Source organism: Trichechus manatus, unplaced genomic scaffold (genome assembly GCF_000243295.1).
Source record: "Trichechus manatus latirostris isolate Lorelei unplaced genomic scaffold, TriManLat1.0 scaffold00064, whole genome shotgun sequence".
Classification (NCBI taxonomy): domain Eukaryota; kingdom Metazoa; phylum Chordata; class Mammalia; order Sirenia; family Trichechidae; genus Trichechus; species Trichechus manatus.
Genome location: NW_004444000.1, coordinates 13,250,623 through 13,271,416, shown reverse-complemented (window position 1 = coordinate 13,271,416; position 20,794 = coordinate 13,250,623). Strand labels below are relative to the sequence as shown.

The following is a 20,794-nucleotide window of genomic DNA, read 5'->3' as shown; positions in this document are numbered from 1 at the left end:
AAATCAATTTGGTGCTTCCTTAAAAAGCTAGAAATAGAAGTACCATAGATTCCAACTATCCTGCTCCTTGGAATATATCCTAGAGAAATAAAAGCCATCACACGAATAGGTATGTGCACACCCATGTTCACTGCAGCTTTGTTCACCATAGTTAAAAGATGAAAACAACCTAGGAGCCCATCAATGGATGAATGGATAAACCAATTATGGTAGATTCACACAATGGAATACTACGCAATGATAAAGAACAATGATGAATCCGTGAAACATAACATGGAGGAATCTGGAAGGTATTATGCTGAGTGAACTTAGCCACAAAAGGACAAATATTGTATAAGACCACTATTATAAAAATGCAAGAAAAGGTTTAAACACAGAAGACAACATTCTTTGATGGTTACGAGGGTGGGGAGGGAGAGAGAGAGGTATTCACTAACTAAAAAGTAGACAAGAACTATCTTAGGTGAAGGGAAGGACAGCACACACTACAGGGGAAGTCAGCACAAATGGACTAAAAGAAAGCTAAGAAATTTCCTGAATACAACCAAACATGTCAAGGAACAGATAGCAGGGGTAGGGGTCTGGGGACCATGCTTTCAGGGGACATCTAAGTCAATTGGCATAACAAAGTCTTTTAAGAAAATGTTCTGCATCCCACTTTGGTGAGTGGTGTCTGGAGTCTTAAAGCTAGCAAGCAGCTGTCTAAGATACATCAATTGGTCCCAACCCACCTGGAGTAAAGGGGAATGAAGAACACCATGGACACAAGGAAAGTATTAGCCCAAGAGACAGAAAGGGCCACATAAACCAAAGACTTCATCAGCCTGATACCAGAAGAACTAGATGGTGCCTGGCTACCACCGATGACCGCCCCAGCAGGGAACACAACAGAGAGTCCCTGGATGGAGGAGGAGAGAAGTGGAGTGCAGAACTCAAATTCCAGTAAAAAGACCAGATTTAATGGTTTGATTGAGACTGGGGGGACCCTGGAAGATGTGGCCCCCAGGCTCTCTGTTTGCCCAAAACTAAACCCATTTCCGACGCTAACTCTTCAGACAAAGATTAGATTGGACTATGGGACATAAAATGATACTCGTGAAGAGTGTGCTTCTTAGCTCAAGTAGGTACATGAGATTAAATGAGCAGCTCCTGTCCAGAGGCGAGATGAGAGGGCAGAGAGGGTCAGGAGCTGGTTGAATGGACACGGGAAATCTGAGGTGGAAAGGAGGAGTGTGCTGTCACAGTACAGGGAGAGCAAGTAGGGTCCCAAGAAAATGTAGGTATAAATTTTTGTATGAGAGACTAACTTGAATTGTAAACTTACACTTAAAGCACAACAATAAAAAGAAAAAAAAAGCTAATAGTGAAAGTAGACTGAAATCATAAGAAATGCTAAGTTAATCCAAAAGAATTTATAAAGATAAGACTGAGAAAATGCTCTGTATCCGCTGCTATTTTCTGTCATAAAATAGGTACTGATAAGTAGGTAAATTGAGAACATTCACAAGGTATCATTCTTATTTTCTATACACAGAGAGAATTGTGTGGAAATACATAATCTTGTTCTATTTTTCCTTTATCAAAGGGGCGTCTGTAATAAGCACCCAGACTTCAAAGATTGTTACAAACTCCTATGAAATATAATCTTTAACCCTTGCATGTCTTGCAGTTCTCACCACCTCTCTTAATTAATTTGCCACCTCAGCAGTAAAATTTAGACATATCTGCTTTTCAGAAGTTATGAATAATGGTAAGTATCTTTGTTAAGCCAAGCCAGTTGAAGAACTTTAACATTTCTTTCTTTTCCCTTTATGCATAAAGATTTGTTCCTGGGAGAACTGCTCTTTCGAAGTGTTTAAAGGTTTGTCTTTGTGTTGGATATTCTTTAACTCAATACTTGTAGGTTTTTTTTTTTATTAGTATTATTTTTCTGAATTGGTCCTCTGTGAACCATTTTATTCTACTGTGTTATTTTCTAACTTTTTTTTCCTGCCATTTTCTGAGAGAATTCCTCATTCTGATCTCAAACTGTCTAGTTTTTTATCTGTGTTTATCCATTTAATATCCCATTGTCTTAGTCATCTAGTGCTGCTATAACAGAAATACCGCAAGTGGATGGCTTTAACAAAGAAAAGTTTATGTTCTCACAGTCCAGTAGGCTACAAGTCCAAATTCAGGGCATCAGCTCCAGGGAAAGTCCTTCTCTCGCTGTTGGCTCCAGAGGAAGATCCTTATCATCAGTCTTCCCTTGGTCCAAGAGTGTCCCAGCGCAGGAACCTCAGGTCCAAAGGACGTGCTCTGCTCCTGGCACTGCTTTCTTGGTGGTATGAGGTTCCCCTGTCTCTCTGCTCAATTCTCTCTTTTATATCTCAAAAGAGATTGGCTTAAGACGCTACCTAATCTGGTAGACCTCATCAGTATAACTGCCGCTAATCCATCTTATTACATCATAGTGATAGAGTTTACAACACGTAAGGAAATCACATCAGATTACAAAAGAGTGCACAATCATACAATCGTGGAATCATGACTGAGTCAAATCGATACACACATTTTTGGGGGGACATAATTCAATCCATGACACTCATGTATTATGATCTTTATTTTATCTATTATAGACTTGGGGCCCTGGTGCCACAGTGGTCAAGTGTTTGGCTGCTAACCAAAAGGTCAGGAGTTCAAATCCACCAGCCACTCTTGAAAACCCTATGGGGCAGTTCTACTCTGTCCTGTAGAGTTGCTGTGAGTCAGAATCGACTTGACGGCAATGGGTTTGGCTTCTTGGTTTTTATTATGTACTTAAATACACCACATATTTTCATTTGTTCCTTTTTATGTTTTGTTTCAACTTGAATCTTTTATGATCTCTTTAAGTATAGTTTTAAAATTCTTGTTTTGTATCCCTAATAGTACTAATAGTTTACCTTCAGATGGTGTATGCTGTCTAATTGTGATTTTCTTTGGGCATAGTTGTACTCTTCGGGTTTCTAACGATATTTTGTTGGTAGATTCATATTTCCTGGCATGGATTTCAGGAAGGATAGAAGACCCTAGTGTATTAGTTCCAGTGAGTTCAAGGAATAGAGAAGGGATTTCACCCAGAGAGGTGAATTCCAGGCACTACAAAACCCTTAATAACTCCTGTTTGCAGACATTTCATCAAGCAACTCCTCCATCAGAGTTGTATTGTATAACCCTTAAAGAGAAGTAGCATTAGGCTGAAGAAGTTTTCCTAAATGGTCTCCCACAACTCCTGGGGCTTTGGAAGGAGCAAACCAGCAACTTCTCACCTACTAATATACCCTTCCATTCCTGCTTCAAAATTCGAATCTGGGTCATTGCCAATTTCTGCACTGAAGGAACAGGTAATATGGTCCAACAGAGATGTGGAAGAGAGGCAAATGAAGAATTGAAACAGCTTTTCTTAAATGGCCCCAGACTATGGCCCACAACACCCTTGTCCCTCACCCCACATACTGCTTCAGACAGCCCTATATCACCCTTAGGGGTTCTCATGGTTTTATTCGTTCATAGAAATCTAGTTTTAGAATTCCTCCAGGACTGACTTTGGGAGAGAGACACAGAATACTGTGGTACTTCTCTATCCCATAGGAACCAAATAGAGCTCCTTCTGTTCTCATATCCTATGAATTTGTGTAATAAGAAGAGAGTTTACCATCCCCAAATCAGCCATCAAATCCCAAGACTTAGGCAAGGAATCTGTCATTTCTTACTTATATGATCTTGGCAAGTGATATAATCTCTTTATGACTCAATTTCCCTAAATATTGATCATCAAGTGATCATAACCTAAGCTGCTCATCATTAATTGGTTTTTTTCTGGGTCATCAGGCCATAAGTTTGGGCATGTGCGCTAGCAGTCTATGATCCAGTGGAAATGATAAATAACAGCACAAAGAAGTCGGTGAGCAGGCAGTACTTCTGCTCCATTGCCTCCTGTCCTATATGATAGACCTATGGTCTCTTGGTTTGTTTCTTATGACCAATTCAATTGATGAGGAGAAACTGGGGTTTATAGATGGATATTCTGGCAACAAATATCATCATGCCTCCCCAAGTGTTTTCCAGGGAAGCAGTTTGCCGGCATCCTCTCTAAAACCCCATAGATTCCGCCTTCTTCTCTTCTTCTCCAACCCCCAGTGCTAAAGAGGGTCTCATTCTAGAAAGAAAAACCCTTCTCTCTTCCTGGTTCTGATGCAAATTCCTTTCTACTTCCTAACCTTCCCCTCACTCTGGATTAGAATTCCTAAACAAAATACAGGAAGACTCAAGACATCTCTTTTCACTCTGCCACATTTCTCCCCAAGAGGCCAGAGTTACATGCTTTAATTGGAGTGGGAAACGAAGAAAAATACAGAGATATGAATATATCTTGCCACAGAAGGAAAGAAAGAAGCAGGAAAAAGAGGAAAATATCTTCATTTGAAATTGAGCTGCCCTCTTTCTTCTTTTCCTGAGCAACTTGGGTATACATTGAAGGCTGTAGGTTTTGTAACAGTCTGCAGGATATATTGATCCTGTTCTCTTTAACAGGTGAAGACAGAGAAGCTACAAAAGGAGAGGACCTTTTCTTCCACATGCAGAGGGCAGAGCCAGGTGCTTGCAGTCCTCCTTTGTAGTATGTTTTTGTAGGAAGCCATTGTGAAGAGGCCCAGGCAGCAAGGTCACCCACGGTTTGTCAAGTTTTCATTGCACAGGTTAAAGCTCCTGCAGCATCTGAATGCTACCATATAGGTACTCCACTTTATCTTTTCAACTTCAGCACAGTTCTTTTGGCAGCCCATGAAGGTTAACCAGTGTGACCATAAATGTCCGTTTTCTGAGAAAGGGTGGAGAAACAGATCAGGCAGTCTGGACCTGAGACCTCTGCAAGGAAGCCTTGAATAGTTCGAGGCTCTCTAAGTGAAATGTGAAGGACTGGAAGATGTGGCAAGTTGGGCGCTTCCCAAAAGAAGAGCATTGGCAGAACCCCTTAAAAAATCTCATGGAGAGGGATGCGGAGGTAATGAGAGCAGCAATTCAGGGAATCCCAAGGCTTAATTCTTCAATGGAGAACCTAAACCCTTGTTTAATCAAAGGCTATAAATGTCAAGGGATCACTGAACATTGAGGCTGGGAAGATAGGAAAGTCTTGATGCTTAGTCTTACTTATCAAGGGCCATATAGCTAGTTCCTACTGCTGACACTGGTCCTTCGATTTCCTCAGTTTAGAACTATCGGTAAGTGATTCCAGGCAGGCATCAAGACTATGAGCTCCACTCTGCACCCTCAACAAACAGTTGTTCTCCACTGGGTGCAGTGTGGCTCTCCTCTCACCTCAACTGAGTCCCCTCTGTTTCCTTCAGGCTTCCCAAGACACTGGTTCCATAGCCACACCCTTGACCCTTAGTGCCCACCTCCATCTATTTTCCATGTGGTATAGGACTGGGGTGGCAATACCAGTCATCCCAGGAATGACTCTGCCTGTGGTAAACCAAAGTCCTCTCCTCACTATGGCTGATTTGTGTCTGTCGGCTTCCTCTCCCCCTTCCATCTTCCCCGAAGCCAAAACTTACTTCTGTGAATTTTCCCTACTGCACAGGCCTCGTTTTTATCTGCTCTACATATTCCTCTTCCTCGGGAACACTTCTCTCCTGGAAACTGGATGTGACACATCCTACACTCAACAGTGTCCGCCAATTCAGCTAGAGAGCATGGAAATAAAAGTTAGAGTAGACATCAAACTACCTTGAAAGGCCCAATTTCCTCTTTCAGATTTGAAGTTGCCCTGGAGCCCAGAGGGCTTTTCTAGAGCCTTTAGCAGGGCATCTACCTCTATTGAAATAGGCTAGACCAAGAGAGTGACTGAAGTTTATGGTCTCTAGAGTTTTAGCCTGAAAATAGGAGAGGAAAGAACAGTGGAAGGATAATAGAAAGAGGAAAAAAATCAGGACTGAGATGATCAGAGCAGACCTTGTTCGTACTCACGAGAATCTTGCTGTTTTTCAACTACTTTTTATTGCTGGCAAAGATAAATGGAATAAGCCTCCAGTTTTGTCTGAGATTTGACCCCTGCTTAGGGCCCTGGTCATCTCCCCTTTAGAATCCATCTTATATCCTTAACTTGGAGTCATTCCAAGCCCTTTCTGTCCCTCCAAAGCTTAGTCACCCATCTCATGGCATCTCTGCACCTCTTCCCTCCTTCCATGCAATACTCTTCACCTCGTTAGGGACTCTCAGACTCCCCTATCCTTCCTTACAACATGAACCCAAAGGATAAAGACAAATGTACATGTGTTTGGACCCTCATGTCCTTCATTTTAATTGATCCTATGTGGCATTCTTACCTGCATGTGCCTGAAGGCTGACAATGGGAACATACACCTGAAATTCATGACATTTCTACACTTAGGACACGGCCAGGTAGGGCCTGTTAAGTCGTTGTTCCACTTCCTCCTTTCCTTTTTTCTTACCCTTCTTCACACCCACTGCTAGCCTTATCAGATGCTTTCATCTTTTCTTGTCAAACCTAAGATCAGCTCTCATCCCAGCCCCATTGTTCTGGGATTGAGGATATTGAGTACTGAATTTCACGTTTTCTCTCTTGGTTCCCTTCAACCTGTAATGCCCACCACACCCAATGCCCCACTTTCCTCCCGTCCCCCTCCCCCTCCCCCTCATCCCCAATGCTGATCCATTTCTACTCACCTGGGAGAACTCGTTTTAGAAATGATCCAGAGAACACTACGGGGAAAAAGAAAGATACATTCTTGATTACCATATTTTCCAAACTCCATCTCACAGCTTCTATGGAAATTCTCTCCAGGCCCTCTGGAATCTACTTATTTCCTCCTACAATGGGAGGGCTAAAGGCTTTGATGAAGGTTCCAGAGACATGACACATTGTGCATGGAAGGCATGGACTTAGAAAGACAGCTCATCATGCTTCTGTTACTATATGGCTCCCTCAAGAAGATCCTCTGTTACAGGAGCCCTGACCCATTCCAGGACCCTGGACACGTTTCACCAACTGTCCACCCCAGGAGCTTACGAGGAAAGCAGAAGAGAAAGGTGGAGAATCCTAGCAGGAGGAACTTGTCCATTTTGGAGGAAGAGAGAACCAGGTTAGGGCAGGAAGCTGCAACAGGTGCCTATTTATACACCTACCAGGTTGGGCTTCACCAGAAAGGGCTAGGGGTGGGGACAAAGTAGAAGTCCTACAAAGGCATACCTTGCTCCTATAAAAACAGTGACTCTATAATTTCTCTTCTTGGCAACTCAGGGAGAGGAGAGGCTGGTAGTCCCGGGCCTATTGAGTCCAGTCTTACCACTAGAGATTTTTGACGCTGAGTTCTATGGTTTTTCCATGACAGCACAATGTGGGAGAACTCAGGGCTGAGGTGTTCACTAAAGCTGAGAGAATCTATGAGTGCACCTAACTGGAATGCAGAAAGGTAGGAAGAATCCTGTGCACAGAGCCTGAAAAAAATGCAAACCTATAGGGAATGGAGATGAGGAGGAGGTGGAAAGTTTAGATGTGGATGGAGGATTCTCATGATAGGAGTAAGATTCCCACTGCCAATCATCTTTGAAAGCAGCGAACCCAGGGAAGAAAGAGGAGAACTGAGGTGATGGGTCTTAGACTGGGTGAGTAGGGAACTGGTCCCCTTTCTTGGAGTTTTCTGGTGGCTGAGACTTGGACTTTTGGTTAGAAGAGAGGGTTGAGATGACTGTACTGGAGGGAGGTAAGCAGGTCCTCCCCACCTGATGTCAGGCTAAGTAAGAATGAGGCAGGAAGGTGGCTAAACGTGCAGAAGATTGAGCCTGTGAATTCTAAGAACAGTCATATTGAGTATCTCATTCCAAAATTTCTGTTAGTTGTAGTCACTTATTCCCAAGCCATCAGTAAATTGTAGTGAACTTTGCAGCTTCGTCTCTGCTGTCATTGGAGGGAACTGAGGGAAGGATCTGTACCCGTGGTGAGGGTGAACAATGCAGGATCAGCAGCACCTGAAAGGAAGCAGATTACAAAAGGGCACAATGTTGTCTTCAGCCAAGCAGGGTGGTGGATTAGCCCGATGCAGGCTGAACTGGCGGGGCCCAAATAAGCGTGACATGTGGAATGTTTAAACATCATCACAAGAGGTCTGGAAGCAGTTGGGTGGGAGGAAAAATTGGATTTTCTTTCGTCATATCTGATGGGGGATAAAACTATTGCACTTTGAGCCTTTCAAAGAGGTATACTTTTATTTTTTATTCTCAAGATGATGAAGCTGAGATATGGGGTTACATAAGATTGTCATACGTATTCTGAGTCGTATTGGAATCTTCCAGAGAGCAGACACTGTTTCTTATAGTTTTTCACATAATTCAAGGGACTGACGTTGTAGGTGTTTGCTCAGAACTGGATGGTTTTTATTTATGCATTCATGTGTTCATACAAAAAGCATGTGGAAGACGTTTAAGATGTGCCAGCCATTGAAGCAGACATCGGGAACTAGAAGAATAAGATGGTTGTTTGTGGAAGAGACTTTCTCTATAATACTTTGGGGGTTATTGTTGTTGTTAGTTGCCATTGAGTCTGTATGCCAAAAGAGCAGATTGACATTTCGTTCCGGGAAGGAGAGGTACACATTAGTTATCGGCTTAACTAGAATATCAGCTACCCTAGTGAAGCTTTCAAATGACACATTAAGTACTCATGTATTACTTAAACACACACACACACACGTGTTCACCCCAAATGGTGTCATATTGATTTTTTTTCCTCTGCATACTCACTCACCATTCTCTCTGTCTCTTCCCTCCTCTCCTCCCCCTCCTGCCCTGACATTTAGCATCTTTTCTGTGTCTTTACATTCCCCACCCCTACTTTTTGAGGCCTCCCCTTGTTTCCTTACAGGATTTCTAAATTTAATTCCTTAGCTAATGGTAGCTCACAAACAGAAAGGAAAAAGGTTCTGTTCCCTCCCCCCATACTAAAGAATCATAAGCTGGCCCCTCATCTAACTACACTCCTATGTATTATTACACCACTTCTCCTAATGCAGAAATTTCCTCCTCCCAGATGTATCCATCTGCCTGGACTCCTTGCCTGTATTTGAACGCTATTTTATTGACTTACTTTTCTCTTCAAATCTCTTCAATTTCATACTCCTGAATATCCCTAAGGGACCATTAATGCTTGATTTTCTTACTGGCCCAAACCCTCTTCCTTTTCTGAGTGCCCCTAGTAGTTTTTCTTATCCTCTTAGGACACCCCAAAATCATTATTCGTATGTCATAAATTCCACACCCATGACTTAAAAAGTACCCAGGAATCCCTTTTGCCTATTGCTCCAACCCTAACTCAGTCTGGGTGGTCCTTCACTTTTAGCTCTCCTCTCTCCACCACAGAGTTCTGGAGGCACAGTTAGTACAAAAAGTCACCTCAGGGGTGACTTCAGTACTGAAGTAAAAGGGTGTCTGAGGGCCATACTCATGGGGTTTCTCCAGTGTTTGTCAGGCCAGTAAGTCTGGTCTTTTTTTATGAGTTATAATTTTGTTCTACATTTTCCTCCAGCTCTGTCCAGGACCCTCTACTGTGATCCCTGTCAGAGAAGTTAGTGGTGGTAGCTGGGCACCATCTAGTTGTACTGGACTCAGTCTGGTGGAGACCGTGGTAGTTGTGGTCCATTAGCCCTTTGGACTGATCTTTCCCTTGTGTCCTTAGTTTTCTTCTCTCTTGATTGTTTGAACAGCAATTTTTAATGCCTTTGCATCTCCACCGCTTACGTGCTCCGCCAGTGACCTGCTCTGCACATCTGCAAAGTTAGCTAAACTCCTGACTCACAGTTAGGTACTTAATTGTTATTTTATGTGTATAATTAGAAAATGGTTACAGTAGAGTTTTTAGTTTGCATCTCCAATGTTAACATAGAAATGATTTAAAAAGTTTCTTGAGTGGAAATTCACTTTTCAACCAGTTATTATTTTTGAAAGAAACAGATCTACTCTTCACAGGGAATACAGCAAAATATCCTGAGATTCGTAGGTAATCTACATACTTTCGCACAATAACCTTTTTCAATAGGTTAATGGGGCTGGTGTCAACCACCAGGATTTGAGGAAAGAGATCTCAGCTTAGGTAGATTCTACATGTGATGAGGAAGGTAAACAAGATGAAGAACCCCAGTTTCTGTTCCTTTGAAGCACCAACGGCATCTGGCTCCTGGTGTTTCTCCAATGTCCATAGGCCTTATACTTAGCAAGGAAAAGAACAGTTTCTTCCAGAACAAGGTTGAACGATCAGGTCAGAAACACCTGTCTCTTTTTCTTCAGAAGAGTGAGCGGCACCGCTCTGGGTCACTGGGAATAGACAGACCGGAGAAGTTTCGCCATCTTCAGGGCAGTGAAAGATAAAGGAAGTATCATAGAATATGTGCAGATTCCAGGAAGAGCACAAAAGAAGTGTCTCTGGTGAGCCTTTCTGTGTGTCTTCTCTCCTACCAGCTACCAGGAGACTTGCCATCCCCTAGGATTTTCTGGGAATGTCTCGCAATTGTTCAGTATGTCCCAAATTGCATAGATAGTTCCTTTCTACTCTGCTTAGGAATGGAAAAGATAACATAAACATTGAAATGGCTAAGGAGGCACGGCTAGTATTTCAACTGCAAAGAAGTAGCCTACAACTTATCCATCTTTCCTGTTACTGCCTGTAGCTTAAATATAACTTCCTGAACTTTGAATACACTGCGTTTGCAAGTCTAACTATCACCCTAAGAACTGACCTCAGCAAGAAATTAGCTACAGACTCCTCCAGTACTTTCCATGGTAAATTGACCAGCACGTGAATGTCAAAGAGACCTCTTTACAAAACGCCAGCACCCGCCGAGTGGCACGTGGCCTCTGCATCTCTGAGTTCACTCCATTCTTTGTCAATGTCAGTCTCCAGACTGTAAAAGTAATCTCTCTGAATTCAGAGAGGTCATCCCTGAAGCACTTAGCTAAGACTTCTCCTTGTTACTTCCTGTGTGTGTGTGTCTAAGTGTGGACTTGTTGTGTTTGTGATACATAATACACCTACTGAAAAGAACATAAAACATAAGTACACCCACTCCTCACTTGTCAACATGGTTAGACTCCAAAGACCAGGTCGTTATGCATTATTGGCTCAGCTTGAGTACTTCCCAAACTTGCTGTGAATAGTTAATAAGATGCGCAAGGCGCTCAGCACAGTGCCAGGTAAGACTAGGGTTCTCAACTCCAGATGAAAACTCTGCAAATGTGGTTCTATCACCAGATTATAAACTCCATACACCATTCTGCTTTACTCTGCTTTTCACTCTACCGCTAGACTTCAACGGACAATTTCACACCAGTTTTCACATCCTGGGACTACCTTCGACTCTTCCCCAAGTCCATTAAATGGACTAATAATATTAGTTATATGCCAGGAACTGTTCCAATGGCTTTACACATATTAACTCATTTAGTCATCACAATAACTTTATGATGTAGATACTATTATTATCTCCATTTTACATCTGAGGGGAATTGAACCTCAGAGAAGCTGAGAACTCTGCTGGAATAAAAATCCCTGAAGCCTTCATCCCTTTGGATCTCTGGTGTTATCAATTAATAAATCTCTTGATTTATTTTTATTGTACTTTAGATGAAGGTTTACAGAACAAACTAGCTTCTCATTAAACAATTATTATGCTTATTGTTTTATGACATTGGTTAACAACCCCACAACATGTCAACCCTCTCCCTTCTTGACCTTGGGTTCCCTATTACCAGCTTTCCTGTCCCTTCCTGCCTTCTAGTTTTTGCACCTAGACTGGTGTGCCCCTTCAGTCTTGTTTTGTTTTATGGGCCTGTCTAATCTTTGGCTAAAGGGTAAACCTCAGGGGTGACTTCAGTACTGAACTAAAAGGGTGTCTGAGGGCCATACTCATGGGGTTTCTCCAGTGTTTGTCAGGCCAGTAAGTCTGGTCTTTTTTTATGAGTTATAATTTTGTTCTACATTTTCCTCCAGCTCTGTCCAGGACCCTCTATTGTGATCCCTGTCAGAGAAGTTAGTGGTGGTAGCTGGGCACCATCTAGTTGTACTGGACTCAGTCTGGTGGAGACCGTGGTAGTTGTGGTCCATTAGCCCTTTGGACTGATCTTTCCCTTGTGTCCTTAGTTTTCTTCTCTCTTGATTGTTTGAACAGCAATTTTTAATGCCTTTGCATCTCCACCGCTTACGTGCTCCGCCAGTGACCTGCTCTGCACATCTGCAAAGTTAGCTAAACTCCTGACTCACAGTTTCTTCCTCTGTAAAAAGGGAGATAATAAGCTTTATGTTGCATGATTGTCAATGAGGGTTTATGTGATGATGTGTAAAGTGGTCAGCCCAGTATTTGGCACACTGTTGATAAGAAACAGCAAACAGCATGTGTTGAATACTTACCCAATAGCTATGAACTCTTTCCATTCTCACATCAACAGTGTGAAGTCAGATGTGACAGCTGTGGTACAGAAAATCTAAGTTGTCTGTCCAAGATCATTGGAGTTGGTAAGAGAGAGTGGTGGGATTCAAACTCAGGCCATCCCTTCAGAATTGGTTTTCTTAAGTACATCATACAATGACCAGCAATTTCTCCTCCCAAATGCCCTCAAAGAGCCCCAAGAAGGCAGAGGATCCCCTTGTGGAAAGCCAGGCCTCCTTTTTGGACACTCTGTGTCTGGGACTGCCCCCTCACCCCCAGGATTGGAGTGTCTGGATCTTGATGTATGTCCAGGAAAGAATGAGTATAATGCAGTCTGGAGGAAGACTTCTACACATCAGCTCAGTATCTCAGGCAAAATTTATGCTGTGGGCAGGACTGAACGGAACTGTGTCTTTCACTGACAAACTGTTGCAGTAGCTTTGATTGCAACAGAGGAACACGTTTTTCTCCCACTTGGTGATGGCAACATATTCCACACATCTTTTTGGACACTTCAGGATGGAATATTGGTACAGGTATGCTGACAAGGGTGGAAGAAAAGCACATATAGGCCCCAGGTTAGAACTGGAATGTGACAGGGAATGTGGCTTAGTGAGCAGTCCCTCCCCTCCCTCAGGTCCCCTTTGGCTGAATCTGAGACTTGAAGACCCTGCCACAAAAGAGGCCTTCTCTATACAGGGCAGCTCACCACCCCACCCCCGCAACACCCACATACATTTACAGCAGAGGAGCCGTAACAGTCATACACTGTTAGGGACCTGGTCATTGACTATCAGAGATGGATGGGAGTTTGGAGGTCATCTATTAAAACTCAATTGTGGTACAGATGGGAAATTTGGAACTCAGAGAGGGGAAATAACATGCCCACAACCCAAGACCATCAGAGCTAGAGAAACTAAGAATTGTGACTCTAGATCTAGTGCTCCTTTTTCCCCAGGCCAAATCTTAACATTGAAACTCCCAGCCCTTCTTCCTCTCCTGCCCCCATCTTACCTCCGGTGAAATATTTAGCATACACTTCTTTGGTCTGGCATGCAAAGTCTGGATATTTGGATGGACAGGAACCCAAATTCTTTCTGCAGGTCTTTCCAACAAATTCATCACAGGAGGTGCAAATTGTAGATCCCCTTGTAGAATCTGGACTTTATGTCAGAGCCATGGAATGAGACCAGGAGATGCCAAGTGGTAGGGGGAAGAGAGAAGGGACACAATGAAGGTGTCTGGATTGATGCTGGGGTCCTAGACTCTCCACCACCCCAGTCAGTCCTTGAGACCTATGGTGACTTTCTCTTCCAGGGGTGTCTCTCCCTGCAGAACCCAGGTCTATAAGGGAATCAGGATTAGGAGTTATGAGATTACCAGGAAGCCCTCTGCCCTCTCTCTTTTCAGGATCAACCTGCAGCTGTGGCTTCTGAAGGAGACTCTGAGATGGACATTTCATGGCTGGTAGGACTAGGCAATGTTGGCTGAGTGAGAAGACCCATGGTCCAATGGAAGGAGGAGGATCTCTCTTCTGAGTTACCTACTCTGATATGGGTTTTAGCTGAGAGAATAGGTACTTTTTCTCTCTAACTTCTTCCTCCATTGACCCCAAAGGATCCTTTATCTCTCTTTCCCCTCAAACCTCCCTCCTCACACCTTTTCTGGGGTTAGAGTTTGGTGGAGCTAATGGATGGCAACAACAGCAGGGTCTCAGAAAGAGTTTTCACTGTGGGGAAGGGAATTTGCAGCAGCCAGAGGCCAAGGACTCCAGGATCTTACTCCTTGACCATATCACCCTGCCTGTTCTGCAGCCAAGCCATGGGACTCACCCTCCATAGGAGACCAGCACAGAACCAGAAGGGCTCCTGGGAGCAGGAGGAACAGGAGCCGGTCCATGTATGTTGAGGAAAGCAGCAGAGGGAAAAGATAATGCAGCAGGAAATCAAGGTTCAGGAAGGGCTCTGTAATGGTGTACTGGGCAGGATGTGGGATGCTGATGAAGCTGCGGTTACCTCCCTAGTATTCTGCTCTGTGAATTATGTCCTGGGCTTTAAAAGGTACGGTTCACTCACTTGTATTGGGAGGCCCTGCCTCTGGGAGAGTGGGTGTTCTGCTTCCTGTCCCCATTCCACAGCCACCAAGGGCCTAGATCAAGGAATTTGCATTGTGAAGAGGAAACAGTGGTCTTCAGGGAAGACGAGATAGTCGCAATCTCAACCCTGAGCAGGCCTGGCTTTTAAGTGCAGCCGAGATGGGATCTACCTTCTGATATCACATGTCAAATAAGAAAACAAACCCAGGGAGAAGCTTTATTCAGAAAGAAGAGGGGGAAAGGGACTATTCCAATAAGGGGAGGGGTTTATAGTAATAGGGTAAATATGCTGAACAGAAGAACAGCAAGTGTCTCAAGGGTTAGGGGAAAAATGTTTTCTTTTATAGAGACTGAAAGTAAAAAAGGCTAAAAAAAATCCAGGTGCGGTGAAGTGGGATGAAATGGTGACATCATCAGATAGTAAATCAGCAAGTTTTATGCTGAGGCCACCCTATTCTCCAGGAAGAGGGTAATACGTTGACTCAGGTGGAGGGGGGCCAGAATTCAGGAACTTGGTGGAGGTAGAGAAGCTTAACCAAAGTTTGGTTAGCAAACATTTTATTTCTTATGGATCAGTGGGGACAAGCAATTTGGTTATTCATTTATGAGGCAAGGAATGGGAATTTGTAGGGTATGTGTCTGGCGTTGTCATAAGTAAACATCTGTGAGTCTTGTCTAAGTCATTTGGTGAGGGTGGTTATTTGCAGTAAGACATTTTTCTGAACACTAAGGTTGGGGGTATCTTTAACCATCACTGTTTTTCAGCATCACGGGGTTCAGGTAAAATTCAACATTCTCTCACATTTTCTCTACTCATTGGACATCTTATGTGTTATACTACCAACTACTAAGCTGAGCCCTGGTATAAGGCTTCACTCTAGAGGCATACAGCCTTTAAGCTGCCTTCCCTTTGAACAGATGCCATGGTTTCCTTAACACAATCTTTTCATTTATGTTTGTATGAGTAAAATTGAACCGTTAATTTCCCTGCCTCCAATTTCTCCCAGCTCCCGACTGTTGACTCTGTTATTCTTAAGTTCCCTATCCTGCAGTTGACTCACCTCATGGGACAATCTGATAGAACGACATCTTGAGCCCCTTGTCCTAAACCTGTTTTTGAATAATAACTAAATGTGTAGTCCCCAACTCCATGCTTATCAGACTGAAATCTGGAGTGCTCTCCTTCCTCAGCCTCACCTGAGTGGTCTTCCACTTCACCAGCCCGGTGTTATGTGATATATCATGGAATACAGTGCAATGCATGGGTATACTATGCATTTGTCCTTTGGGAGTAGGGTTGCAAACATTCCAACATGTATTATTCTTCTTTCATCTTCATTTCTCTCTTCACTCACACAACTCATTAAGTCCTCTTGTTCTTTCCCATGGCTCTTGATAGCTCTTTCCTGACCACTTCTATGGATACAAACCAAGTCTAAGCTTCAGCTTCTTTAGCCTGACTTCAATGGCATCTTGTGCTGGCCTTCCAGTTAGTTCCTTTGCTCTCTTTCTAAATATCTCCATCTCTATGTCGGTGAACTGAAAATATATTGCTTCAACCAAGAAGTCTATTCTGAGGTCCACTATTACAGAACCCAATTTCTTTCAGACAGTTTCACAGTAGTCTGCCCTATAGCACTAAAACCTTTTCAGAGGAGGAATCAATGACCAGAGACTAGGTTAAGAGAGCAAAGACTCCTAAAGGAGGCACCATGTAAGGAATCATGGGACTTAGCTGGCTAAGTGGAATCAAGATTAATGGCATTCTAGAACAGAATTTCAAATTCTCATGGACTCTAGACTTTCTGGAGCCATGAGGGCTGGCTGAACCCCTAAAGCTATTGCCTTGAGATAATCTTTAAAACTTAAACCAAGAATGCCACCCACAGTCTTCTTAAAACCAAACAATAGTTTAGCTTAACTAGTAAAAAATGTCTGCCTTGAGCATTATGATCTTTTAAGAACTATCTATATGGGATCAAAGTGACAACAGCAATTTGAAAGATTAGATAGGAACCTTAGAGGGCAGTGAGTTTATGTTAATGGGGGAGGAAAACTCAGAAAATGAGGGTGAGAATGGTTGCACAACTCAAAGAATGTAATCAATGTCACTGAATTGTACCCATAGAAACGGTTGAATTGGTATATGTTTTGCTGTGTATATCCTCAACAGCAACAACAAAATAAATTTAAAAAAAGATTAATGGCATTCTATTATGAAAGAAAGGTACATAAAAAGTTGGAGATTAGAAAAGTCAAAATTCTAGAGATTAAAAGCTGTATCACAGCTTGAAGTCTTTCCTTGTAATATCTTTATCTGGTTTTGTTATTATGGTAATACTGGCCCCACTGAGTGTGTTAGGACAAATTACTTCCTCTTCAAATTTCTTGGAGCCTTTTCGTAGTATTGGTATTATTTCTTCCCTAAATGTCTGGTAGAGTTCACCAGTGAAGCCGTCTGGACTTGTGTGAAAGTTTTTAACTACAAAGTCAGTGTCTTTAATAGACAAAAGCATATCTATTTCTTCTTGGGTGAGGTTTGGTAGTTTGAGTCCTTAGACATTGTCCATTGTTTGGCATAATAAGCACTGTAGGAGTTTCCTCATTGTATTTTGTTGTGAGGACTGAAAATAATGCATTTTCAGTGTCTACAACAGCCTAGGTGCTTAGCAAATTATAATCATTATTATTGCTGTCTTCTAAAGAGGGAAAGAAATATCTTCAAATAAGACAAAAAATGCTCCAGATTTATTTCACTGAAAAATCAACACTGTATACACAATACTGGGGAAGCCAGCACAACTTGTACAAGAAAAGGTCATGGAAGCTCTATAGACACATCCAAACTCCCTGAGGGACTGAATTGCTGGGTAGAGGGCTGTGGGGACATGGTCTCGCGGAACGTCTAGTTCAATTGGCATAACACAGTTTATAAAGAAAGTGTTCTACATTCTACTTTGGTGAGTAGCATCTGGGGTCTTAAAAGCCTGTGAGCAGCCATCTAAGATACTCCACTGGTCTCACCCCTTCGGGAGCAAGAGAGAATGAAGAGAACAGGATACAAGGAAAAGATTAGTCCAAAGGACTAATGGACCACAGCTACCAAGGCCTCCACCAGAATGAGTCCAGTACAGCTAGATGGTGCCCAGCTACCACCACTGACTGCTCTGACCAGGATCACAACAGAGGGTTCTGGACAGAGCTGGAGAAGGATGTAGAACAAAATTCTAACACACACACAAAAAGATTAGATTTACTGGCCTGAAAGAGACTGGAGAAACCCTGAGAGTATGGCCCCCAGACACCCTTTTTCAGTGGTGAAGTCACTTCCAAAGTTCACCGTTCAGCTGGGGATTGGACAGCCCCATAAAACAAAATGGGACTAATGAGGCACAGCAGTCCAGGGACAAGGGCTAGAAGGCAGAAGGGCGCAGGAAAGCTGGTGATAGGGAACCCAAGGTTGAGTAAGGACAGTGCTGACATGTAGTGGGGTTGTTAACCATTGTCATAGGGCAACATGTGTACTAACTGTTGGATGAGAAACTATTTTGTTCTGTAAACTTTCATCTAAAGTGACAATAGCAGTACAACTGGAAGAATGTAATCTATGTCACTGAATTATGCATGTGGAAATTTTTGAAATGGTGTATCTTTGGCTATGTATATTTTCACCAAAAAAATTTCGAGAAGGGAGAGTGTTGACATGTCGTGGGGTTGTTAACCAATGTCATAAAACAATATGTGTACTGACAGTTTAATGAGACACTATTTCTTCTGTAAACCTTCACCTAAAATATAATAAAGAAAAAAGACACTGTAAAATAATATGAATTCAAAAGACTCAAATGATAACGCATACCCAGAAGGAATAAAATCATCAGCATTGAAGCCCAGGAGCCTTTCATTATACTCCCTTCATCTGTCCTTTGAGCTAATATAATCTTCTAAGCAGAAAGTGATAATCATTTTGAATGTTGTCTCTATATTTTATATCTAGTTATAGAAATGTCAGATAACTTTTCTCCCACAGTTCAAAGGACTAGTAAATGGATGCTTCTGCCCTCCCTCAGCGGCTCCGGTGAGGAGCCATAGCTGAATAGTCAACATCCTGTATTCCAGTGAAGATTCTTCTCATGGTTCTGTCATGATCAAGGGGACCCTGTGATGCAAGCAGCTGGGTGAGTCATACTGCTTCCAGCCCACATACCTTCTGCTGCTGGATGGTCAAGGTGAGTCCTCAGTTAATTTTAATGGAGGTCTTTGAAGATAGTTCTGAGACACTGACCTTTAGATGGTTTTTACTTTGAGGTATCATTATACCCATTTTGCAAGTGAGGAAACAGAGGCTAAGAAAAATTAAGTGATTTGCCAAGGTCAGAATGCTAAGGAGCAGAATGGGATTTGAACCTGGGCCTTTCACCAAAGCCTATGCAGTTTTCAACCATTCTGCCAGATGAAGGGTTTAAAGCATCTGGCCCAGTGTCTGAGACAAGCAGGGACTTTTTCAACATTTTTCCATTTCCTTTCTTTGAAACATTTATATACCTCTCTGTTGTCTCAGCAAATAAGTGAGTTAAATATTATGATATTCTGAAGCATGTGTTTTCTGCAAGGAGAGCCAGAGAGGTCAATCAGTGGGTAAGAGATCACGAGACTCTTCAAGAGGGCAAACCTAATATTCAAGTAAAAGAGCAAAGAAAGACTCACGGGGTGTCTAAACACAACAGCTCTTGGTAAACCTGAGAAAGTGGAGGCATCGGGGTCTCTACCCCCCTCTTTGACCCTTTAGTGAGTGCACTAACTGAGTGGTAAGGATCAGCATAAATCCAGTTACCACCCCAAATGGATCCAGCCTTGACCTTCCCATGTCTCCAGTATCATCATTGCCAGCCACCTACGTGGCACTTTTTCTCTCTGACTCTAACCACCCAGATTTAGGTCAGACTTTACATCTTAAAAAGGACATATCCTTCTGATGGACTGCCTGCACAGCCTTTCTATGACCCTCGGCCACCGAGAGCTGGGTCTACACACAAGTTAGAAGGACTCTGTGTTTCCAACTGTCAAATGGGCAAACCTCAGTCCCTGCTGGCTCATTGCCCTTTTTGGATTCATTAATTCTCTAGAATCGCTCTCAGAATTCATGAAGACTACCTGCACTTACAGTTACCCATTTTTTATAACAAGAAAGGATACAAAGAAAGAGACACGTAAGGCACAAGACCTCCATTGTCTCAAGAGACGTGCTACTCTCCTGAAAGCACAGGCTCGCACCAATCCAGAAGCCCAACTACTTCTGTGTTCAGGCCATTTATCATAGTCATGGTTGGGGCCTCATTGCATATGTGAGATTGGGGCCTGAATTCATAGCATTGATCAATTGAATCAATGGATAACGTATGAATGATTGCATCATGCCCCACTCCTTTGCTGAGGTTGGTGGAGCAGGTTGGTGTTTGGCCCCCACTCATTTGCACACATCCTCAGGTGTGGTCCAGAGGTTTTATATAATAAGGGTACCTCAACTGGTGGGGAATCCCAAGGGCTATCTTTCAGAAACCAGAGAAAAAGACCAAATAGAGTTCTTTGTATCACACTGCCTTCAGGACTCCGTCTGGGCAGAAGTCAGTGATCTCCCTAAGCTTTTGAATCTTTAAAAACTAATTCATATCAAAATGTTTTTGACTCAGTATCCTCCAGGGCGATATTCTAATTTATCGAATACATATTTGTATATTTATTGAGGATCTCAACATTCCAGGAGCTTTGTGTTAGAACAACCAGTACTGAGAGATGGTAATTTTTAACCCAAAGGAATGACTCTGATGGAGGAGTGTCAGGCTCTTCGGCATCTGGGTAAAACCATAAAATAATAATAATAAAATATTGTTGTTGTTGTTGATTGTCATTGAATTGCCCCTGACTCATGGTGATCCAATGCACTGTGGAATGAAACACTGCCCAATCCTGTGCCATTCCCACCATCAGTTGTGGATCTAACCATTGTGACCCATATTGCTGGGCCTTTCTTTCTAGTCCATCTTAGTCTGGAAGCTCTGCTAAACCTGTTCATCCTCATAGCAACCAGCAAGCCTCCACTGATAGTTGGGTGGCAACTGCACTAGATGTACATTGGCTAGAACTGAAGCCAGCTCTCCTGCATAGAAGGTGAGAATTCTACCACCGAACCACACGCAGCCACCATTTATTGAATGTTTATTATGTGTCAGGCACAAAACAACTT

General features: G+C 42.7%; 1 protein-coding gene across 1 annotated transcript; it reads right to left on the bottom strand.

Moving 5' to 3' along the window:
* Positions 1-4,685: 4,685 nt before the first annotated feature.
* PATE1 (prostate and testis expressed 1) lies at positions 4,686-9,152 on the bottom strand. The gene is made up of 4 exons (XM_004379388.1): positions 9,125-9,152; positions 6,709-6,744; positions 5,577-5,705; positions 4,686-4,840 (listed from the first exon to the last, which is right to left on the bottom strand). Exons 1-4 carry the CDS (start codon positions 9,150-9,152, stop codon positions 4,686-4,688), a joined length of 348 nt encoding a protein of 115 aa, XP_004379445.1.
* Positions 9,153-20,794: the final 11,642 nt, after the last annotated feature.